Raw genomic sequence first — 22,451 nt, forward strand, 5'->3', positions numbered from 1 at the left:
CTGCCATATGTTCAAACGCAGATCAAAGAAGCAGTGGTAAAGGCAATAGGACTCGCCTTTGTAATGCATCGTGCTGTTGACTTTGCCGTTGTTTATCTGTGTAGTATTGTTTTAAATAAAACAAATCCCCAAAATACTAGAGGAGAAGCAAACACATGCAATGTTTGCAATCTTTTTAAATGGAGTGGTTTATTTTTAAACTACTTTTCACTCGGGCAACTTTGAAAAGAATTTAAAAAGAATAAGGAAGTCCCAGAACATAAAGGGGAATGCTTGTCAAGGCCTCATTCACTTTCCACAGGACTCAGACATTTGGTCGTTGTGGTAACCGTGGGAGCGGATTTATGGGTCCCTAGGAGAAGTGTCATGCTAAGTACACCTTCTGTCTCAGGTGCCAGCTGAGTGAGTGCAGCAAATGGCCCTTTTCTCAGCACCATAAAAGCCTTTGTGTGCCAAAGCTTGGTTGTGCTTTCTTGCCCTGTGCGGAATGCAGTAGATAAAACAAAAACAACCCCTAAACTCTGTTCTTCCGCCATACACCCACAAAAAACAAGCTTCTGCTTTTACAGATAAACTGGAAGGGGGCAAGACAACATAGCGCAGGAGGCGGTATTTGAGGGGGAAAGAGCACACAAGTGAGAGAGATAGAAAACACATGATCCCTCACAGTGCTGCATGACAAAAAAGTAGTGCCCTAAATGTGACCAGTGGAAGGATACAAGTCAGCCAGTCACAATCATTGTAAACAGCCTATGCTCCGGGGGAGGGACATACACAGGAAGAGCAATGCAGGCTATCGAATAAGGAGCAAGCAAACAACTGTGACAATAAAGCCAACCAATAGTAACCAACGGGCGGGCAGTAAGACGACTGCAAGATCGCAATAGGTCTTCCGTAACCAGGCAACTTACGCTGTCTGGTAGGTGATAGCTAAAAACAATGTAACAGGTGCAAAACGGATCATCAGGCTCGCGGGCAGTCATACCTGCATCGGCCTGCGGAATATCTCTGTTTCTGGGGCATCTCTTCTTATCACTGGGGATGAGTTCACCTTAAATACATGGAACTAAAGAGTGCCGCGATGCGGCAAGGTGACGCACATAGGTGAATTAACTTCTAGTGTCGCGCACTCAGTTTTAACGACACCATGTACTGCCGATCCCGCTCTCTTTCGTTACTTTGTGCTGTGGTGCTCAGGCCCTCTTTCTGTACTGCCCCAGGCCTCCACCTGTGCTGTGATGCATCCCAGCGCCTGGATACCCTCACGAGTGATTAGCCAGCTCTACAAATCCAGGTAACATTCCTACTTGGAATGTTGAGTTCTACCCAACTCATAGTTTAATCAGGCCCAGGCGGAAGTGTACTGTAGGATGCAGAAAACTGTTGCAAAAAATGCATAGGCCCGAAGAAAGGAAAGGGCTTTGGAGGGCCTCTGGGAGCAGGGGAGGCACAGTGGAAGCACACTGAATGAAGGCAGGATAGACGAGTGAGTGCACTGAAGGAGTTCAGATGCAAAGCTAGAGAGTAATCCATTAGCAATCCCAAGACTGGGATGCTGAGAGCTCCACTGGCCACAGTGAAGTAGCTCCGGGCTTATAATGGCCAAAGCTCCAACATTTCAATGTTTGTCTTCACGTTTCTTCCTTTTTTAAATTTAGAACATTCTACCCTTAGTGGGTGGACAGTTTTAATAGCCTTATAGCCCTTCTGCCTCGGGCTATACCGGTTGTTAAAGGCCCTCTTACTCGTTATAGACCTTGCCTGCGGCTCTGGCCTTTAACTCAGGCTCAGGGCGTTTAACCACCGGTATGGCCCTTGGGAGTGGGCTATAAAGAAACAGGCAACCGCCTTGGTACAACTACTCACATATAATACTCACACATAATTCTAAATGACCTAATACGGGAGGTCGTACGGTGCCCTTCTTGGTACAAACTACTGGTGTAGCAGTTTGTATAAACACCACATCCATCCTCAACACAGAGTGAAAGGACGGCAGCCATGTTGTAGTGGGCACGTTTGCCAGACCCGCATAGAGAGGCTCAGAAGGGGGAGTGGGAGCACTTTAAGCTACGCGGGAGCAGAACGCTCCTAGGGCCCTTGCGCTGTACGTCTGAGAGGCTTCCGGATAGGTCCATTCTGGAGAGGCGCATTATCCAAGACGTGCACCCACAACCCGAGGATGGCTACAATTAGACAGTTAGAGGACGGCGAGCTATGCCACCCAAAGGCTTGTAGCTTTGGCACAATCACTATCACAAACCGAGGGAGAGGAAATGGGGTCATCTCTGCAGAAAGGGGGGGGAGGAGGGGTGCAGCTAACTCATGGTCATAACATAATGTGGGATCCTGGAGAGAAGCTGGACAAGAGATTACGTGGATGCCCCTGGGTGGCATCGGTGGAGTGGGAGCCCTATGGAAGTACTGCCTACTGGCATGGGACTGGGGACTCATTTAATGCCCATTAGGGCACCAGAAGATAATGTGCATTTTATCATTGTAATAGGTACATGTGGTTCCATAAAATTCCATCATGAATTTGTACTTTGACAGTGATGAATGTCTAACTTGATTGGGGCTGAGCATGGTATTCATTTGAAAGGGCATTAATGGTTCTTGAAATGAACACATTACCACCGGTGATAGCATTTAAAGGTGATGGCACATAATTAAGATACCTTTGTGAAAGGCTGCAGAGTGCAGAGCTATGGCCTGATTTAGGTGCACATTTGGAGTTTCCGTGGATTTTGTAATGAAGAGATTAATATTTTGCCTGAATATTTTCTCGCTGATGTCTCTCCAGTGTGGTACCCCGTTTGATCGGCCATCATGGCTGCTGCGATACGACCAATCCCCGGAGCCCCGCAGGGGGCAGTGTCTTCTGTGTACCTAGGGATATTTCTGTAGTTAGGATCTAGCCTGGAAGCCACAGAGCACTGTACAGCAGACAGTGCCCATCAGACTTGTCTGAGAATTACCTGCTGAGGACATTGTCTGGTGGGGGGGTAGTTGTGTTAAGACAAATTCAAATGATATTAGAGTTTTGTGATGCATCGTGAGGATTGCTTAACCCCTCCTCCCTGGTGTTCCCTTGGCCTCCTCTGGTTATGGAGGGTCCTGGAGATAATGTGACTCTGAACTTTCCAACGTAAGCAACCAAATACAAGCGGCGTCCAAGCCTCAGGTACACGGATACCTTCTGGCCGATGAGTGGCCATCAACTCTCAACGCAGAGGGATGCTCCTTCCAGCAGCGGGGGATTGGCTACTAACCCTGACTGTCCTTGGTCACTGGCCATGGCAGCTCAAGCATCTCCGGAAGGTTTTGTGCAGGGCCGGGTCAACAAATTGAAATGGGGCCCCTCAAGAGACCAGGTGCTTTTTCAAAGTTCAAAAATATCCTGCAGAGCAAAACAAAACATATTGGATCCAGTCTCTGATGCCTTCTAGTGGTGCTATCAGCCTCGTCATTAATGAACAGGGCAGCTTCCCTTCAGAATCTATAAATAATTGTTGCAGCACAAGGGGGGCTGACCCCCCTAACTCCCTTCTCACAGGTCTGCAGCAGCCCCAAGGACTGACCACAGCGCCCTGCACTGGGGCACCAGTCTGCAGCAAGAGGGAAAGGTTCTCATTTCTGTGCCAATAGATGTTCAGTTTGAGACCATTTTCGAGTGGGCAATCCCTTGCCATCTAATGGTCGACAATGGAAAAACAGATTGCTGACATGCATATAGGTTTTAGGGTGCCAGTGGTTAATGCATCCTTATCCGTTTTGAGGTTGAACCTACAAGACAACACAACCGTCTCTTTAATAAAGACCAACTGTGGGCTTACCAAGAGCCTACTGGGACTTATAGCCCTCCCACTTCTTACCATTGGTTGGCTGTACAGTCACTCACACTGGCTTGCTTCTTATCCAATGACTCTCCATGCTGCAGCTTGTCAGTCTTATGTTGGTCTCTCGCCTGGAACAAAGCCTCTGTACCATCCCTTTGGGTTGTGTTTTAAAATATGCTATTGTAATTAGTTGTTTGCTATTGTAATTAGTTGTTTGGTGGGGGCAGTGTACTTTTATGGAAAGCTGGGTGCGTGAAGTTCTGATGACTTCATCGGCTCCCGTAGTCAGTTGCTGTACTTGGAGCTGTGAGGACGTTGGTGTTGATGCGGAAATAAACTTCGTGTTCAGGAGTATTCCTTCTCCGTTTTTCCTTTCTTTTGGATACAACACTTTGATTGGCTGTTTTTTATACCACTGTTCACTTTAAGTAAACTCCTCCCTTCTTTTAGCTAAAGCAGGTGCATGTGTTTTCCTACTGTCTCCCTCACATGCTTTTCTTCATCACCTGCGCACGCTCTCCCGGTAGCTTTCTCTCTCCGGTGGGCTTCTCCCTTTGCTCTGTGCTGTTCTCCACTGTGTGTTTCTCTGGCCCCTCTCCTTGTTGCTTCACACATCACTGTGCTGCCCCCGCCCCCCGGCAGTCTGACTCCTCCAGTAGTGAGTACTGGTGGGATTATTGTGATGGGGGGGCATGGAGACGAATGGATGATCACAATCTGGTAGGCGTAAAGGATTTTCAAAAAGGCAAACTTTTGTTACATTTATATAAAGATATCATTTTATCAACCCAGTTGTGCATTTGTGTTAAATAATGGACTTTTTCCCTTGTTGGCTTATACTCCCACTGAAGGTCGACTCTCGGCTCATGCTAGTGTAGGCCTCACATCCCGTTTTATATATTTTTTTCACTTTTATTCACGCCCAGGTAGACTTCGATGGACCTCTCAGACACCAATGTTAAACACTGATGGCCACTGACTTCCCACAACAATTAAACATCATTCTTTAGGTCTTTCTTTTCAAGATTGTAGCAACACTCAGTATTAAAAGTCCAGTCCTCGTTGCCCTCCCTCTGCCCCCCGGGGCCCCGCACTCACCCCGTCCACCGCGCTGATGGTGAAGTCGTAGGTGCGCGGGCCCTCGTCGCGGTCCAGGCTCTGGGCCGTGCACAGCTCCCCCGTCTGCTTGTGGATGCGGAACTGGGTGGGCACCGCGCTGCCAATGCCCGAGCCCAGGGAGTAGGTGATGGAGCCGAAGGTGCCACTGTCCGCATCAGCTGCAGAGACCTGTGGGCAGAAGGAGAGAGGGTGAGGCTGGCGACCTTTACCAAGCGGAATTGCACTCTGGACTGTCTGCAGCACGAACCATGGATGCGTTGGCAACACTCTGGCACCTGCAAGAAAGGTGCTATCACCTGTAGGAGCCTGCCATCCCTGCACACAGGCCCTCGGCTGCCCTCTTACAGTGGCGCTGTGGCGCGCCCAGGGCCTGTAGGTGCCCACCGTGCACTGGCAGACGTGAGCTTCGGGGCTCAGCACCAGCCGGCCAGACAGGCACCAGATGCGCAGTGTGTGGGCACCGAGGGAGAGGTGGCATGAGAGATGCCCAGTAACCTTTATGGAAACACGGAGCAGGCTCAGATGCTGGTCAGTCAGTAGAAGGATGGCAGTCGGGCATGAAATGGAACTGGAAACGTACTCAAAAGACGAGGGTCCTGCCTCACGCTGAACAAATTCACCCCATCAACAAGGACGGGCGTGAAAGAGGCTGGCAACCTGGCAGTGGCGGCTGGTGGTTTAGGAGGGAGGGGAGCAGGCGGGCAGCACACACACACTCATTCTTTCGCACACACAAGCAGGCACAGACATCCTAACAACACTCATAACATTCAAACATGCACGCAGGCACCAAACATTCATTTTAAAACATCACACACGTGACGAGGGGGTCAGTGAGACTGCTGACCCCACCCCACTCTGTGACGAGGTGTCACTGATTGACGCTCGTATATGAAGCGCCCAAGTCAAAGTCAATGGGTGACCTTCTCTCCTCACGAGGAACCTTTGCTGAGCCGAGGAGGTCACGCCCATAGGAGCTGTGACCTCCTCAGCCCAGCAAAGTTCAGCTCAGGCAGCCAGGAGTCTGCACTCCTGGCTGCCTGAGCTGAACATGGAGAGTGTCTGTCAGGCTGACCTTTGTTCAGCCTGACAGACACTCTTCATGAGGGGCAAAAGGTTGGGGGGCGTGGCCCCTCCACCCTAAAGGACGGGCACGCCTGCACCCTGCGCAGAAACACCCAATCTTTTACAATAATCCACCTGCTCCTCCTGGGCCGAAGACGCCCGGATTCTGAGCAGTAAGTGCCCGTCAGGCGACCCTGGTCAGGTGTCCGCTCAGACCCTAACCAGACCCACACCTCACCATGCGGGGAACCAGGGAACCCCTGGGTCTGTTACTGCCGTGCAAGGCCAGCCCCATCTTACAATTCTTTCCCCACACCTCCACGCAGGCGCAGTACTACTCTGGGGTCTCACTCAGTACTACTCTGGGGTCAGAGAGACCCATCTCCTCACACCCAGTACTACTCTGGGGTCAGAGAGACCCATCTCCTCACACCCAGTACTACTCTGGGGCCTGAGAGACCCTTCTCCTCTCACACCCAGTACTACTCTGGGGTCAGAGAGACCCATCTCCTCACACCCAGTACTACTCTGGGGCCTGAGAGACCCTTCTCCTCTCATACTCTGGGGCCTGAGAGACCCTTCTCTCCTCACACCCAGTACTACTCTGGGGTCAGAGAGACCCTTCTCTCTTCCCACCCAGTACTACTCTGGGGTCAGAGAGACCCATCTTCTCACACCCAGTACTACTCTGGGGCCAGAGAGACCCTTCTCTCCTCACACCCAGTGCTACTCTGGGGCCAGAGAGATCCTTCTCTCTTCCCACCCAGTGCTACTCTGGGGTCAGAGAGACCCTTCTCTCTTCCCACCCAGTATTACTCTGGGGTCAGAGAGACCCTTCTCCTCTCACACCCAGTACTACTCTGGGGCCTGAGAGACCCTTCTCCTCTCACACCCAGTACTACTCTGGGGCCAGAGAGACCCTTCTCCTCTCATACTCTGGGGTCAGAGAGACCCTTCTCTCCTCACACCCAGTGCTACTCTGGGGCCAGAGAGACCCTTCTCTCCTCACACCCAGTGCTACTCTGGGGCCAGAGAGACCCATCTCCTCTCACACCCAGTACTACTCTGGGGTCAGAGAGACCCTTCTCCTCTCACACCCAGTACTACTCTGGGGTCAGAGAGATCCTTCTCTCCTCACACCCAGTACTACTCTGGGGTCAGAGAGATCCTTCTCCTCTCACACCCAGTACTACTCTGGGGCCTGAGAGACCCTTCTCCTCTCACACCCAGTACTACTCTGGGGTCACAGAGACCCATCTCCTCACACCCAGTGCTACTCTGGGGCCTGAGAGACCCTTCTCCTCTCACACCCAGTACTACTCTGGGGTCAGAGAGACCCATCTCCTCACACCCAGTACTACTCTGGGGCCTGAGAGACCCTTCTCCTCTCATACTCTGGGGTCAGAGAGACCCTTCTCTCCTCACACCCAGTGCTACTCTGGGGCCAGAGAGACCCTTCTCTCCTCACACCCAGTGCTACTCTGGGGCCAGAGAGACCCTTCTCTCTTCCCACCCAGTGCTACTCTGGGGCCAGAGAGACCCTTCTCTCCTCACACCCAGTGCTACTCTGGGGTCAGAGAGACCCATCTTCTCACACCCAGTACTACTCTGGTGCCTGAGAGACCCTTCTCCTCTCACACCCAGTACTACTCTGGGGTCAGAGAGACCCATCTCCTCACACCCAGTACTACTCTGGGGCCAGAGAGACCCTTCTCTCTTCCCACGCAGTACTACTCTGGGGTCAGAGAGACCCATCTTCTCACACCCAGTACTACTCTGGGGCCTGAGAGACCCTTCTCCTCTCACACCCAGTACTACTCTGGGGTCAGAGAGACCCTTCTCTCCTCACACCCAGTGCTACTCTGGGGCCAGAGAGACCCTTCTCTCTTCCCACCCAGTACTACTCTGGGGTCAGAGAGACCCATCTTCTCACACCCAGTACTACTCTGGGGCCTGAGAGACCCTTCTCCTCTCATACTCTGGGGTCAGAGAGACCCTTCTCTCCTCACACCCAGTGCTACTCTGGGGTCAGAGAGACCCTTCTCCTCTCACACCCAGTACTACTCTGGGGCCAGAGAGACCCTTCTCCTCTCACACCCAGTACTACTCTGGGGCCAGAGAGACCCTTCTCCTCTCACACCCAGTACTACTCTGGGGCCAGAGAGACCCTTCTCCTCTCACACCAGTACTACTCTGGGGCCAGAGAGACCCTTCTCCTCTCACACCCAGTACTACTCTGGGGCCAGAGAGACCCTTCTCCTCTCACACCCAGTGCTACTCTGGGGCCAGAGAGACCCTTCTCTCTTCACACCCAGTGCTACTCTGGGGTCACAGAGACCCTTCTCTCTTCACACCCAGTGCTACTCTGGGGCCAGAGAGACCCTTCTCTCCTCACACCCAGTGCTACTCTGGGGCCAGAGAGACCCTTCTCTCCTCACACCCAGTGCTACTCTGGGGCCAGAGAGACCCTTCTCTCCTCACACCCAGTACTACTCTGGGGCCTGAGAGACCCTTCTCTCCTCACACCCAGTACTACTCTGGGGCCAGAGAGACCCTTCTCTCCTCACACCCAGTACTACTCTGGGGTCCGAGAGACCCTTCTCTCCTCACACTCAGTACTACTCTGGGGCCTGAGAGACCCTTCTCTCCTCACACCCAGTACTACTCTGGGGCCAGAGAGACCCTTCTCCTCTCACACCCAGTACTACTCTGGGGTCAGAGAGACCCTTCTCTCCTCACACCCAGTACTACTCTGGGGTCAGAGAGACCCTTCTCATCTCACACCCAGTACTACTCTGGGGTCAGAGAGACCCTTCTCTCTTCCCACCCAGTACTACTCTGGGGTCAGAGAGACCCATCTTCTCACACCCAGTACTACTCTGGGGCCTGAGAGACCCTTCTCCTCTCATACTCTGGGGTCAGAGAGACCCTTCTCTCCTCACACCCAGTGCTACTCTGGGGTCAGAGAGACCCATCTCCTCACACCCAGTACTACTCTGGGGCCAGAGAGACCCTTCTCCTCTCACACCCAGTACTACTCTGGGGTCAGAGAGACCCATCTCCTCACACCCAGTACTACTCTGGGGCCAGAGAGACCCTTCTCCTCTCACACCCAGTACTACTCTGGGGTCAGAGAGACCCATCTCCTCACACCCAGTACTACTCTGGGGTCAGAGAGACCCATCTCCTCACACCCAGTACTACTCTGGGGCCAGAGAGACCCTTCTCCTCTCACACCCAGTACTACTCTGGGGTCAGAGAGACCCATCTCCTCACACCCAGTGCTACTCTGGGGCCTGAGAGACCCTTCTCCTCTCACACCCAGTGCTACTCTGGGGTCAGAGAGACCCTTCTCTCCTCACACCCAGTGCTACTCTGGGGCCAGAGAGACCCTTCTCTCCTCACACCCAGTGCTACTCTGGGGCCAGAGAGACCCTTCTCTCTTCCCACCCAGTACTACTCTGGGGTCAGAGAGACCCTTCTATCCTCACACCCAGTGCTACTCTGGGGTCAGAGAGATCCTTCTCTCCTCACACCCAGTACTACTCTGGGGTCAGAGAGACCCTTCTCCTCTCACACCCAGTACTACTCTGGGGTCAGAGAGACCCATCTTCTCACACCCAGTACTACTCTGGGGCCAGAGAGACCCTTCTCCTCTCACACCCAGTACTACTCTGGGGTCAGAGAGACCCTTCTCCTCTCACACCCAGTACTACTCTGGGGTCCGAGAGACCCTTCTCCTCTCATACTCTGGGGTCAGAGAGACCCTTCTCTCCTCACACCCAGTGCTACTCTGGGGCCAGAGAGACCCTTCTCCTCTCACACCCAGTACTACTCTGGGGTCAGAGAGACCCTTCTCTCCTCACACCCAGTACTACTCTGGGGCCAGAGAGACCCTTCTCTCTTCCCACCCAGTACTACTCTGGGGTCAGAGAGACCCATCTTCTCACACCCAGTACTACTCTGGGGCCTGAGAGACCCTTCTCCTCTCATACTCTGGGGTCAGAGAGACCCTTCTCTCCTCACACCCAGTGCTACTCTGGGGCCAGAGAGACCCTTCTCCTCTCACACCCAGTACTACTCTGGGGTCAGAGAGACCCTTCTCTCCTCACACCCAGTACTACTCTGGGGCCAGAGAGACCCTTCTCTCTTCCCACCCAGTACTACTCTGGGGTCAGAGAGACCCATCTCCTCACACCCAGTACTACTCTGGGGCCAGAGAGACCCATCTCCTCTCACACCCAGTACTACTCTGGGGTCAGAGAGACCCTTCTCCTCTCACACCCAGTACTACTCTGGGGTCAGAGAGATCCTTCTCTCCTCACACCCAGTACTACTCTGGGGTCAGAGAGATCCTTCTCCTCTCACACCCAGTACTACTCTGGGGCCTGAGAGACCCTTCTCCTCTCACACCCAGTACTACTCTGGGGTCACAGAGATCCATCTCCTCACACCCAGTGCTACTCTGGGGCCTGAGAGACCCTTCTCCTCTCACACCCAGTACTACTCTGGGGTCAGAGAGACCCATCTCCTCACACCCAGTACTACTCTGGGGCCTGAGAGACCCTTCTCCTCTCATACTCTGGGGTCAGAGAGACCCTTCTCTCCTCACACCCAGTGCTACTCTGGGGCCAGAGAGACCCTTCTCTCCTCACACCCAGTGCTACTCTGGGGCCAGAGAGACCCTTCTCTCTTCCCACCCAGTGCTACTCTGGGGCCAGAGAGACCCTTCTCTCCTCACACCCAGTGCTACTCTGGGGTCAGAGAGACCCATCTTCTCACACCCAGTACTACTCTGGTGCCTGAGAGACCCTTCTCCTCTCACACCCAGTACTACTCTGGGGTCAGAGAGACCCATCTCCTCTCACACCCAGTACTACTCTGGGGTCAGAGAGACCCTTCTCCTCTCACACCCAGTACTACTCTGGGGTCAGAGAGACCCTTCTCTCTTCCCACCCAGTACTACTCTGGGGCCAGAGAGACCCTTCTCTCCTCACACCCAGTACTACTCTGGGGTCAGAGAGACCCTTCTCCTCACACCCAGTGCTACTCTGGGGCCACAGAGACCCTTCTCTCTTCCCACCCAGTACTACTCTGGGGCCAGAGAGACCCTTCTCTCCTCACACCCAGTGCTACTCTGGGGCCAGAGAGACCCTTCTCTCCTCACACCCAGTACTACTCTGGGGTCAGAGAGACCCTTCTCTCTTCCCACCCAGTATTACTCTGGGGCCAGAGAGACCCTTCTCTCCTCACACCCAGTACTACTCTGGGGTCAGAGAGACCCTTCTCTCCTCACACCCAGTGCTACTCTGGGGCCAGAGAGACCCTTCTCTCCTCACACCCAGTACTACTCTGGGGTCAGAGAGACCCTTCTCATCTCACACCCAGTACTACTCTGGGGTCAGAGAGACCCTTCTCTCCTCACACCCAGTACTACTCTGGGGTCAGAGAGACCCATCTTCTCACACCCAGTACTACTCTGGTGCCTGAGAGACCCTTCTCCTCTCACACCCAGTACTACTCTGGGGTCAGAGACACCCTTCTCTCCTCACACCCAGTACTACTCTGGGGTCAGAGAGACCCATCTTCTCACACCCAGTACTACTCTGGTGCCTGAGAGACCCTTCTCCTCTCACACCCAGTACTACTCTGGGGTCAGAGAGATCCTTCTCTCTTCCCACCCAGTATTACTCTGGGGCCAGAGAGACCCATCTTCTCACACCCAGTACTACTCTGGTGCCTGAGAGACCCTTCTCCTCTCACACCCAGTACTACTCTGGGGTCAGAGAGACCCTTCTCTCCTCACACCCAGTACTACTCTGGGGTCAGAGAGACCCATCTTCTCACACCCAGTACTACTCTGGTGCCTGAGAGACCCTTCTCCTCTCACACCCAGTACTACTCTGGGGTCAGAGAGATCCTTCTCTCTTCCCACCCAGTATTACTCTGGGGCCAGAGAGACCCATCTTCTCACACCCAGTACTACTCTGGTGCCTGAGAGACCCTTCTCCTCTCACACCCAGTACTACTCTGGGGTCAGAGAGACCCTTCTCTCCTCACACCCAGTACTACTCTGGGGTCAGAGAGACCCATCTTCTCACACCCAGTACTACTCTGGTGCCTGAGAGACCCTTCTCTCTTCCCACCCAGTACTACTCTGGGGCCAGAGAGACCATTGCTGTTACATTACATAGGGTGATGTCCTCCTGAGCTTCTGGTATTCCCTCCCAGGCCACTTCCTGTGTCATTATTAGTAGTGAATGACATTCCAGGGTGAGGAAGACGCTGCAGGGAGAAAGGAGATGTGCCACGCCTCCCTGCCCCACGGTTTCGGCCACCACAGCAGCGTGGCACAGACTTGATAGCTCTCACCTGGGCCAGTCTTAGCCCGGCTCTCCTCTGACCCCTGAGTCTTTGACAAAAACACCTTTTCTATGTATCTCAGCAAGTGACTGTTCCTCCAGATGTTCTCTGGCTGGTCCTATCCTGTTCTTCAATTAGTGATCCGCTCAGTGAGCCTTGAAGGCCATGTCACTGACTGACTGATAGATCAGAGAGTCAGAGTGAGTACACAATGCACTAATAAAGAGTCCGAGGGAGCACCCAATGCACTGATAGATCAGATAGTCAGAGCCTATACTTTATGTACTGATAGATCAGAGAGATGAAGCAAGCACCCAAAGCACTGAAAGAGAGTCAGAGGGAGCACCCAATGCACTAATAGAGTCAGAGGGAGCACCCAATGCACTGATAAATCAGAGAGACAGAGCGAGCACACAATGCACTGATATATCAGAGTCAGAGCGAGCACCCAATGCACTCATAGATCAGAGACTCAGAGCGAGCACCAAATGCACTGATAGATCAGAGTCGAAATGTGCACGCAGTGCACTGATAAATCAGAGTCAGAACGAGCACTCAGTGAACTGATAGATCAGAGAGTCAGAGCGAACACCCAATGTACTAATAGATCAGAGTCAGGGGGAGCACCCAATGCAATGATAGAGTCAGAGGGAGCACCCAATGCACTGATAGGTCAGAGTCAGGAAGAGCACCCAATGCAGTGATACATCAGAGACTCAGAGCGAGCACTAAATGCACTGATAGATCAGAGTAAAAGTGTGCATTCAGTGCACTGATAGATCAGAGTCAGAGCGAACACCCAATGCACTGATAGAGTCAGAGGGAACACCCAATGCAGTGATAGATCAGAGAGTCAGAACAAGCACACAATGCAGTGATAGATCAGAGTCAGAGCAATCACCCAATGCACTGACAGATCAGAGTCAGAGTGAGCACCCAGTGCACTGATAGATCAGTGTAAGATTGAGTACTCAATGCACTGACAGATAGTCAGATCAAGCACACGATGCACTGACAGATCAGCGAGTCAGAGCGACCACCCAATGTACTGATTGAGAGTCAGAGCGAGCACCCAATGCACTGATAGAGAGACAGAGTGAGCACCAAGTGCACTGAGAAACCTGAGAGTCAGAGTGAGCACCCAGGCACTGACAGATCAGTGAGTCAGAGTGAGCATCCAATGCACTGATAGTTCAAAGAGTCGGAGACAGCACCCAGTGCACTGATAGATCAGTGAGTCAGAGCAAGCACTCATTGCACTAATAGATCAGAGAGTCAGAGTGAGTACCCAATGTACTGACTGAGAGAGCGAGCACCCAATGCACTGATAAATCAGAGGGTCAGTGAGCACCCAATGCACTGATATATCAGAGTCAGGGCGAGCATCCAATACACTGATAGAGTCAGAGCGAGCACCCAATCCACTGATAGAGAGAAAGAGTGAGCACCAAGTGTACTGAGAAATCCGAGAGTCAGACCGAGCACCCAGGCACTGACATATCAGAGAGCCAGAGTGAGCATTCAATGCACTGATAGATCAAAGAGTCGGAGAGAGCACCCAGTGCACTGATAAGAGTCAGAGCAAGCAGCCAATGCACTGACAGATCAGGGAGCCTGCACACCCATCACTGAGAGAAGATCAGATCCTGCACCTGCACTGATAGTAGCAGGAGGTACAGAGCATGTGCACCCTGCACTGATGGAGGATCAGAATATCAGAGACTGCACACCCTGCACTGATAGACACAGGACGTTCAGAGCCTGCAAACCCTGCACTGAGAGATAAGACCCTGCACACCCATCACTGATAGGAGATCAGAACCTGCACACCCATCGCTGATAGGAAATCAGACCCTGCACACCCATCGCTGATAGGAGATCAGACCCTGCACACCCATCACTGACAGAAGATCAGACCCTGCACACCCATCACTGATAGACACAGAAAGTGCAGAGCATGCACACCCCACACTGACAGAAGATCAGACCCTGCACACCCATCGCTGATAGGAGATCAGACCCTGCACACCCATCGCTGATAGGAGATCAGACCCTGCACACCCATCGCTGATAGGAGATCAGACCCTGCACACCCCACACTGACAGAAGATCAGACCCTGCACACCCATCACTGATAGACACAGAAAGTGCAGAGCATGCACACCCCACACTGACAGAAGATCAGACCCTGCACACCCATCGCTGATAGGAGATCAGAGCCTGCACACCCATCGCTGATAGACGCAGGACGTTCAGAGCCTGCACACCCTGCACTGAGAGATCAGACCCTGCACACCCATCGCTGATAGGAGATCAGAGCCTGCACACCCATCGCTGATAGGAGATCAGACCCTGCACACCCATCACTGATAGGAGATCAGACCCTGCACACCCATCGCTGATAGGAGATCAGACCCTGCCCACCCATCGCTAATAGATGCAGGATGTCCGGAGCCTGAACACCCTGCACTGACAGAAGATCAGAGTCTGCACACCCTGCACTGATAGGAGATCAGACCCTGCACACCCATCACTGATAGACACAGAAAGTGTAGAGCATGCACACCCAACACTGACAGAAGATTAGACCCTGCACACCCTGCACTGAGAGATCAGACCCTGCACACCCTGCACTGATAGACGCAGGACGTTTGAAGCCTGCATACCCTGCACTGAGAAATCCGTTTTTCCAAGCCTGCACTCCCTCCTTTTAATATTAAACTTTCAGAGCCTGCACTCCAGGCTCCGAGACATTAGACTTTCAGAGCCTGCACTTCCTCCTTCGAGGCATGAAAGTGTCAGAGCCTGCAGTCCCTGCACTGATACATCAGACTGTCAGAGCATGCACTCACTGCTCTGAGACATGAAACGTTCAGTGCCTGCACTCCAGGCACCCAAACATCAGACTTTCATAGTCTCCACTCCAGGCACTGGGGCATCAAACTTTCAGAGCCTGCACTCCCTCCTCTGAGGCATAAAACTTTCAGGGCCTGCACTCCCTCCTCCGAGGCATCAAACTTACAGAGCCTGCAGTCCCTCCTCTGAGGCATCAAACTTTCACAGCCTGCACTCCCTCCTCTGGGGCATCAAACTTTCAGAGCCTGCACTCCCTCCTCTGAGGCATCAAACTTTCAGAGCCTGCAGTCCCTCCTCCGAGGCATCAAACTTTCAAAGCCTGCACTCCCTCCTCTGGGGCATCAAACTTTCAGAGCCTGCAGTCCCTCCTCCAAGGCATCAAACTTTCACAGCCTGCACTCCCTCCTCTGGGGCATCAAACTTTCAGAGCCTGCACTCCCTCCTCCGAGGCATCAAACTTACAGAGCCTGCAGTCCCTCCTCCGAGGCATCAAACTTTCACAGCCTGCACTCCCTCCTCTGGGGCATCAAACTTTCAGAGCCTGCACTCCCTCCTCTGAGGCATCAAACTTTCAGAGCCTGCAGTCCCTCCTCCGAGGCATCAAACTTTCACAGCCTGCACTCCCTCCTCTGGGGCATCAAACTTTCAGAGCCTGCAGTCCCTCCTCTGAGGCATCTAACTTTCAGGGCCTGCACTCCCTCCTCTGAGGCATCAAACTTTCAGAGCCTGCACTCCCTTCTTAGAGGCATCAAACTTTCAGGGCCTGCACTACCTCTTTGGAGGCATCAAACTTTCAGAGCCTGCACTCCCTCTTCGGAGGCATCAGAATTTCAGAGCCTGCACTCACTCCTCTGAGGCATCAGAATTTCAGAGCCTGCACTCACTCCTCTGAGGCATGAAAGTTTCAAAGCCTGCACTAACCTCCTCCGAGGCATCAAACTTTCACAGCCTGCACTCCCTCCTCTGGGGCATCAAACTTTCAGGGCCTGCACTCCCTCCTCCAAGGCATCAAACTTTCAGAGCCTGCAGTCCCTCCTACGAGGCATCAAACTTTCAAAGCCTGCATTCCCTTCTCTGAGGCATCAAACTTTCAGGGCCTGCACTCCCTCCTCGGAGGCATCAAACTTTCACAGCCTGCACTCCCTCCTCTGGGGCATCAAACTTTCAGGGCCTGCACTCCCTCCTCAGAGGCATCAAACTTTCAGAGCCTGTACTCCCTTCTCAGAGGCATCAAACTTTCAGGGCCTGCACTCCCTCCTCGGAGGCATCAGACTTTCAGAGCCTGCACTCACTCCTCTGAGGCATGAAAGTTTCAGAGCCTGCAGTCCCTCCTCCGAGGCATCAAACATTCACAGCCTGCACTCCCTCCTCTGGGGCATCAAACTTTTAGGGCCTGCACTCCCTCCTCGGAGGCATCAAACTTTCAGAGCCTGCACTCACTCCTCAGAGGCATGAAAGTTTCAGGGCCTGCACTCCCTCCTCAGAGGCATCAAACTTTCAGAGCCTGCACTCAATCCTCTGGGGCATCAAACTTTCAGAGCCTGCAGTCCCTCCTCTGAGGCATCAAACTTTCAGGGCCTGCACTCCCTCCTCTGAGGCATCAAACTTTCAGAGCCTGTACTCCCTTCTCAGAGGCATCAAACTTTCAGGGCCTGCACTCCCTCCTCGGAGGCATCAGACTTTCAGAGCCTGCACTCACTCCTCAGAGGCATGAAAGTTTCAGGGCCTGCACTCCCTCATCGGAGGCATCAAACTTTCAGAGCCTGCACTCACTACTCCGAAGCATGATAGTTTCAGGGCCTGCACTCCCTCCTCTGAGGCAGAAAAGTTTCAGGGCCTGCACTCCCTCCTCCGAGGCATCAAACTTTCAGAGCCTGGACTCACTCCTCTGAGGCATGAATGTTTTGAGGCCTGCAGTCCCTCCTCCGAGACATTAAAGTTTCGGGGCCTGCACTCCCTCCTCGGAGGCATCAGACTTTCAGGGCCTGCACTCCCTCCTCCGAGGCATGAAAGTTTCAGGGCCTGCCCTCCCTCCTCCGAGGCATCAAACGTTCAGGGCCTGAGCCTGCAGTCCCTCCTCCGAGGCATCAAACTTTCAGAGCCTGCACTCCCTCCTCGGAGGCATCAAACTTTCAGTGCCTGCATCCCCTCCTTGGAGGCATCAAACTTTCAGGGCCTGCATTCCCTCCTCGGAGGCATCAAACCTTCAGAGCCTGCACTCCCTCCTCTGGGGCATCAAACTTTCAGAGCCTGCAGTCCCTCCTCCAAGGCATCAAACTTTCACAGCCTGCACTCCCTCCTCTGGGGCATCAAACTTTCAGAGCCTGCACTCCCTCCTCCGAGGCATCAAACTTACAGAGCCTGCAGTCCCTCCTCCGAGGCATCAAACTTTCACAGCCTGCACTCCCTCCTCTGGGGCATCAAACTTTCAGAGCCTGCACTCCCTCCTCTGAGGCATCAAACTTTCAGAGCCTGCAGTCCCTCCTCCGAGGCATCAAACTTTCACAGCCTGCACTCCCTCCTCTGGGGCATCAAACTTTCAGAGCCTGCAGTCCCTCCTCGGAGGCATCAAACTTTCAGGGCCTGCACTCCCTCCTCTGAGGCATCAAACTTTCTGAGCCTGCACTCCCTTCTTAGAGGCATCAAACTTTCAGGGCCTGCACTACCTCTTTGGAGGCATCAAACTTTCAGAGCCTGCACTCCCTCTTCGGAGGCATCAGAATTTCAGAGCCTGCACTCACTCCTCTGAGGCATCAGAATTTCAGAGCCTGCACTCACTCCTCTGAGGCATGAAAGTTTCAAAGCCTGCACTCCCTCCTCCGAGGCATCAAACTTTCACAGCCTGCACTCCCTCCTCTGGGGCATCAAACTTTCAGGGCCTGCACTCCCTCCTCCAAGGCATCAAACTTTCAGAGCCTGCAGTCCCTCCTACGAGGCATCAAACTTTCAAAGCCTGCATTCCCTTCTCTGAGGCATCAAACTTTCAGGGCCTGCACTCCCTCCTCGGAGGCATCAAACTTTCACAGCCTGCACTCCCTCCTCTGGGGCATCAAACATTCAGGGCCTGCACTCCCTCCTCAGAGGCATCAAACTTTCAGAGCCTGTACTCCCTTCTCAGAGGCATCAAACTTTCAGGGCCTGCACTCCCTCCTCGGAGGCATCAGACTTTCAGAGCCTGCACTCACTCCTCTGAGGCATGAAAGTTTCAGAGCCTGCAGTCCCTCCTCCGAGGCATCAAACATTCACAGCCTGCACTCCCTCCTCTGGGGCATCAAACTTTTAGGGCCTGCACTCCCTCCTCGGAGGCATCAAACTTTCAGAGCCTACACTCACTCCTCAGAGGCATGAAAGTTTCAGGGCCTGCACTCCCTCCTCAGAGGCATCAAACTTTCAGAGCCTGCACTCAATCCTCTGGGGCATCAAACTTTCAGAGCCTGCAGTCCCTCCTCTGAGGCATCAAACTTTCAGGGCCTGCACTCCCTCCTCTGAGGCATCAAACTTTCAGAGCCTGTACTCCCTTCTCAGAGGCATCAAACTTTCAGGGCCTGCACTCCCTCCTCGGAGGCATCAGACTTTCAGAGCCTGCACTCACTCCTCAGAGGCATTAAAGTTTCAGGGCCTGCACTCCCTCCTCGGAGGCATCAAACTTTCAGAGCCTGCACTCCCTCCTCGGAGGCATCAAACTTTCAGTGCCTGCATCCCCTCCTCGGAGGCATCAAACTTTCAGGGCCTGCATTCCCTCCTCGGAGGCATCAAACCTTCAGAGCCTGCACTCCCTCCTCGGAGGCATCAGACTTTCAGAGCCTGCACTCACTCCTCGGAGGCATGAAAGTTACAGGGCCTGCACTCCCTCCTGGGAGGCATCAAACTTTCAGGGCCTGCACTCCCTCCTCGGAGGCATAAAACTTTCAGTGCCTGCATCCCTCCTCAGAGGCATCAAACTTTCAGGGCCTGCATTCCCTCCTCGGAGGCATCAAACTTTCAGAGCCTGCTCTCCCTCCTCGGAGGCATCAGACTTTCAGAGCCTGCACTCACTCCTCAGAGGCATGAAAGTTTCAGGGCCTGCACTCCCTCCTCTGGGGCATCAAACTTTCACAGCCTGCACTCCCTCCTCTGAGGCATCAAACTTTCAGAGCCTGCACTCCCTCCTCCAAGGCATCAAACTTTCAGAGCCTGCAGTCCCTCCTACGAGGCATCAAACTTTCACAGCCTGCACTCCCTCCTCTGGGGCATCAAACTTTCAGAGCCTACAGTCCCTCCTCTGAGGCATCAAACTTTCAGGGCCTGCACTCCCTCCTCTGAGGCATCAAACTTTCAGAGCCTGCACTCCCTCCTCGGAGGCATCAAACTTTCAGGGCCTGTATTCCCTTCTTGGAGGCATCAAGTTTCAGAGCCTGCACTCCCTCCTCTGAGGCATCAGACTTTCAGAGCCTGCAGTCACTCCTCCGAGGCATGAAAGTTTCAGGGCCTGCACTCCCTCCTCGGAGGCATCAAACTTTCAGAGCCTGCACTCACTATTCCGAAGCATGATAGTTTCAGGGCCTGCACTCCCTCCTCTGAGGCAGAAAAGTTTCAGGGCCTGCACTACCTCCTCCGAGGCATCAAACTTTCAGAGCCTGGACTCACTCCTCTGAGGCATGAATGTTTTGAGGCCTGCAGTCCCTCCTCCGAGACATTAAAGTTTCGGGGCCTGCATTCCCTCCTCGGAGGCATCAGACTTTCAGTGCCTGCACTCCCTCCTCCGAGGCATGAAAGTTTCAGGGCCTGCCCTCCCTCCTCCGAGGCATCAAACTTTCAGGGCCTGAGCCTGCAGTCCCTCCTCCGAGGCATCAAACTTTCAGAGCCTGCACTCCCTCCTCGGAGGCATCAAACTTTCAGTGCCTGCATCCCCTCCTCGGAGGCATCAAACTTTCAGGGCCTGCATTCCCTCCTCGGAGGCATCAAACCTTCAGAGCCTGCACTCACTCATCAGAGGCATCAGACTTTCAGAGCCTGCACTCACTCCTCAGAGGCATTAAAGTTTCAGGGCCTGCACTCCCTCCTCGGAGGCATCAAACTTTCAGGGCCTGCACTCCCTCCTCAGAGGCATGAAACTTTCAGTGCCTGCATCCCCTCCTCGGAGGCATCAAACTTTCAGGGCCTGCATTCCCTCCTCGGAGGCATCAAACTTTCAGAGCCTGCACTCCCTCCTCGGAGGCATCAGATTTTCAGAGCCTGCACTCACTCCTCAGAGGCATGAAAGTTTCAGGGCCTGCACTCCCTCCTCGGAGGCATCAAACTTTCAGAGCCTGCACTCACTCCTCTGGGGGATCAAACTTTCAGAGCCTGCAGTCCCTCCTCTGAGGCATCAGACTTTCAGGGCCTGCACTCCCTCCTCTGAGGCATCAAACTTTCAGAGCCTGTACTCCCTTCTCGGAGGCATCAAACTTTCAGGGCCTGCACTCCCTCCTCGGAGGCATCAGACTTTCAGAGCCTGCACTCACTCCTCAGAGGCATGAAAGTTTCAGGGCCTGCACTCCCTCCTCGGAGGCATCAAACTTTCAGAGCCTGCACTCACTCCTCTGGGGCATCAAACTTTCAGAGCCTGCAGTCCCTCCTCTGAGGCATCAAACTTCAGGGCCTGCACTCCCTCCTCTGAGGCATCAAACTTTCAGAGCCTGTACTCCCTTCTCGGAGGCATCAAACTTTCAGAGCCTGCACTCCCTCCTCGGAGGCATCAAACTTTCAGAGCCTGCACTCCCTCTTCGTAGGCATCAGAATTTCAGAGACTGCACTCACTCCTCTGAGGCATGAAAGTTTCAGAGCCTGCAGTCCCTCCTCCGACCATCAAACTTTCACAGCCTGCACTCCCTCCTCTGGGGCATCAAACGTTCAGAGCCTGCACTCCCTCCTCTGAGGCATCAAACTTTCAGAGCCTGCACTCCCTCCTCTGAGGCATCAAACTTTCAGAGCCTGCAGTCCCTCCTACGAGGCATCAAACTTTCACAGCCTGCACTCCCTCCTCTGGGGCATCAAACTTTCAGAGCCTACAGTCCCTCCTCTGAGGCATCAAACTTTCAGGGCCTGAACTCCCTCCTCTGAGGCATCAAACTTTCAGAGCCTGTACTCCCTCCTCGGAGGCATCAAACTTTCAGGGCCTGCATTCCCTTCTTGGAGGCATCAAAGTTTCAGAGCCTGCACTCCCTCCTCTGAGGCATCAGACTTTCAGAGCCTGCAGTCACTCCTCCGAGGCATGAAAGTTTCAGGGCCTGCACTCCCTCCTCGGAGGCATCAAACTTTCAGAGCCTGCACTCACTCCTCCGAAGCATGAAAGTTTCAGGGGCTGCGCTCCCTCCTCCGAGACATGAAAGTTTCAGGGCCTGCACTCCCTCCTCTGAGGCAGGAAAGTTTCAGGGCCTGCACTCCCTCCTCTGAGGCATCAAACTTTCAGAGCCTGGACTCACTCCTCTGAGGCATGAAAGTTTTGAGGCGTGCAGTCCCTCCTCCGAGACATTAAAGTTTCGGGGCCTGCACTCCCTCCTCGGAGGCATCAGACTTTCAGGGCCTGCACTCCCTCCTCCGAGGCATGAAAGTTTCAGGGCCTGCACTCCCTCCTCCGAGGCATCAAACTTTCAGGGCCTGAGCCTGCAGTCCCTCCTCCGAGGCATCAAACTGTCAGAGCCTGCACTCCCTCCTCTGAGGCATGAAAGTTTCAGAGCCTGCACTCCCTCCTCAGAGGCATGAAAGTTTCAGAGCCCGCACTCACTCCTGCAAGACATGAAACGTTCAGACCTTACACTTCCTCCTCTGAGACATGAAACTTCTAGAGCCTGGACTCACTCCTCTGAGGCATGAAAGTTTTGAGGCGTGCAGTCCCTCCTCCGAGACATTAAAGTTTCGGGGCCTGCACTCCCTCCTCGGAGGCATCAGACTTTCAGGGCCTGCACTCCCTCCTCCGAGGCATGAAAGTTTCAGGGCCTGCACTCCCTCCTCCGAGGCATCAAACTTTCAGGGCCTGAGCCTGCAGTCCCTCCTCCGAGGCATCAAACTGTCAGAGCCTGCACTCCCTCCTCTGAGGCATGAAAGTTTCAGAGCCTGCACTCCCTCCTCAGAGGCATGAAAGTTTCAGAGCCCGCACTCACTCCTGCAAGACATGAAACGTTCAGACCTTACACTTCCTCCTCTGAGACATGAAACTTTCAGAGCCTGGACTCACTCCTCTGAGGCATG

General features: G+C 53.6%; 1 protein-coding gene across 1 annotated transcript in view; it reads right to left on the reverse strand.

The window, feature by feature from the left end:
• DCHS1 (dachsous cadherin-related 1) overlaps window positions 1-22,451 on the reverse strand; it is a 328,180-nt gene that overhangs the window by 90,764 nt on the left and 214,965 nt on the right. Inside the window, exon 3 of the mRNA XM_069203663.1 lies at window positions 4,938-5,126. Coding sequence (XP_069059764.1) covers window positions 4,938-5,126 — 189 coding nt within the window. The remainder of the gene's footprint in view (window positions 1-4,937; window positions 5,127-22,451) is intronic.

This window comes from Pleurodeles waltl, chromosome 8 (assembly GCF_031143425.1).
Source record: "Pleurodeles waltl isolate 20211129_DDA chromosome 8, aPleWal1.hap1.20221129, whole genome shotgun sequence".
NCBI classification, from domain to species: Eukaryota; Metazoa; Chordata; class Amphibia; order Caudata; family Salamandridae; genus Pleurodeles; species Pleurodeles waltl.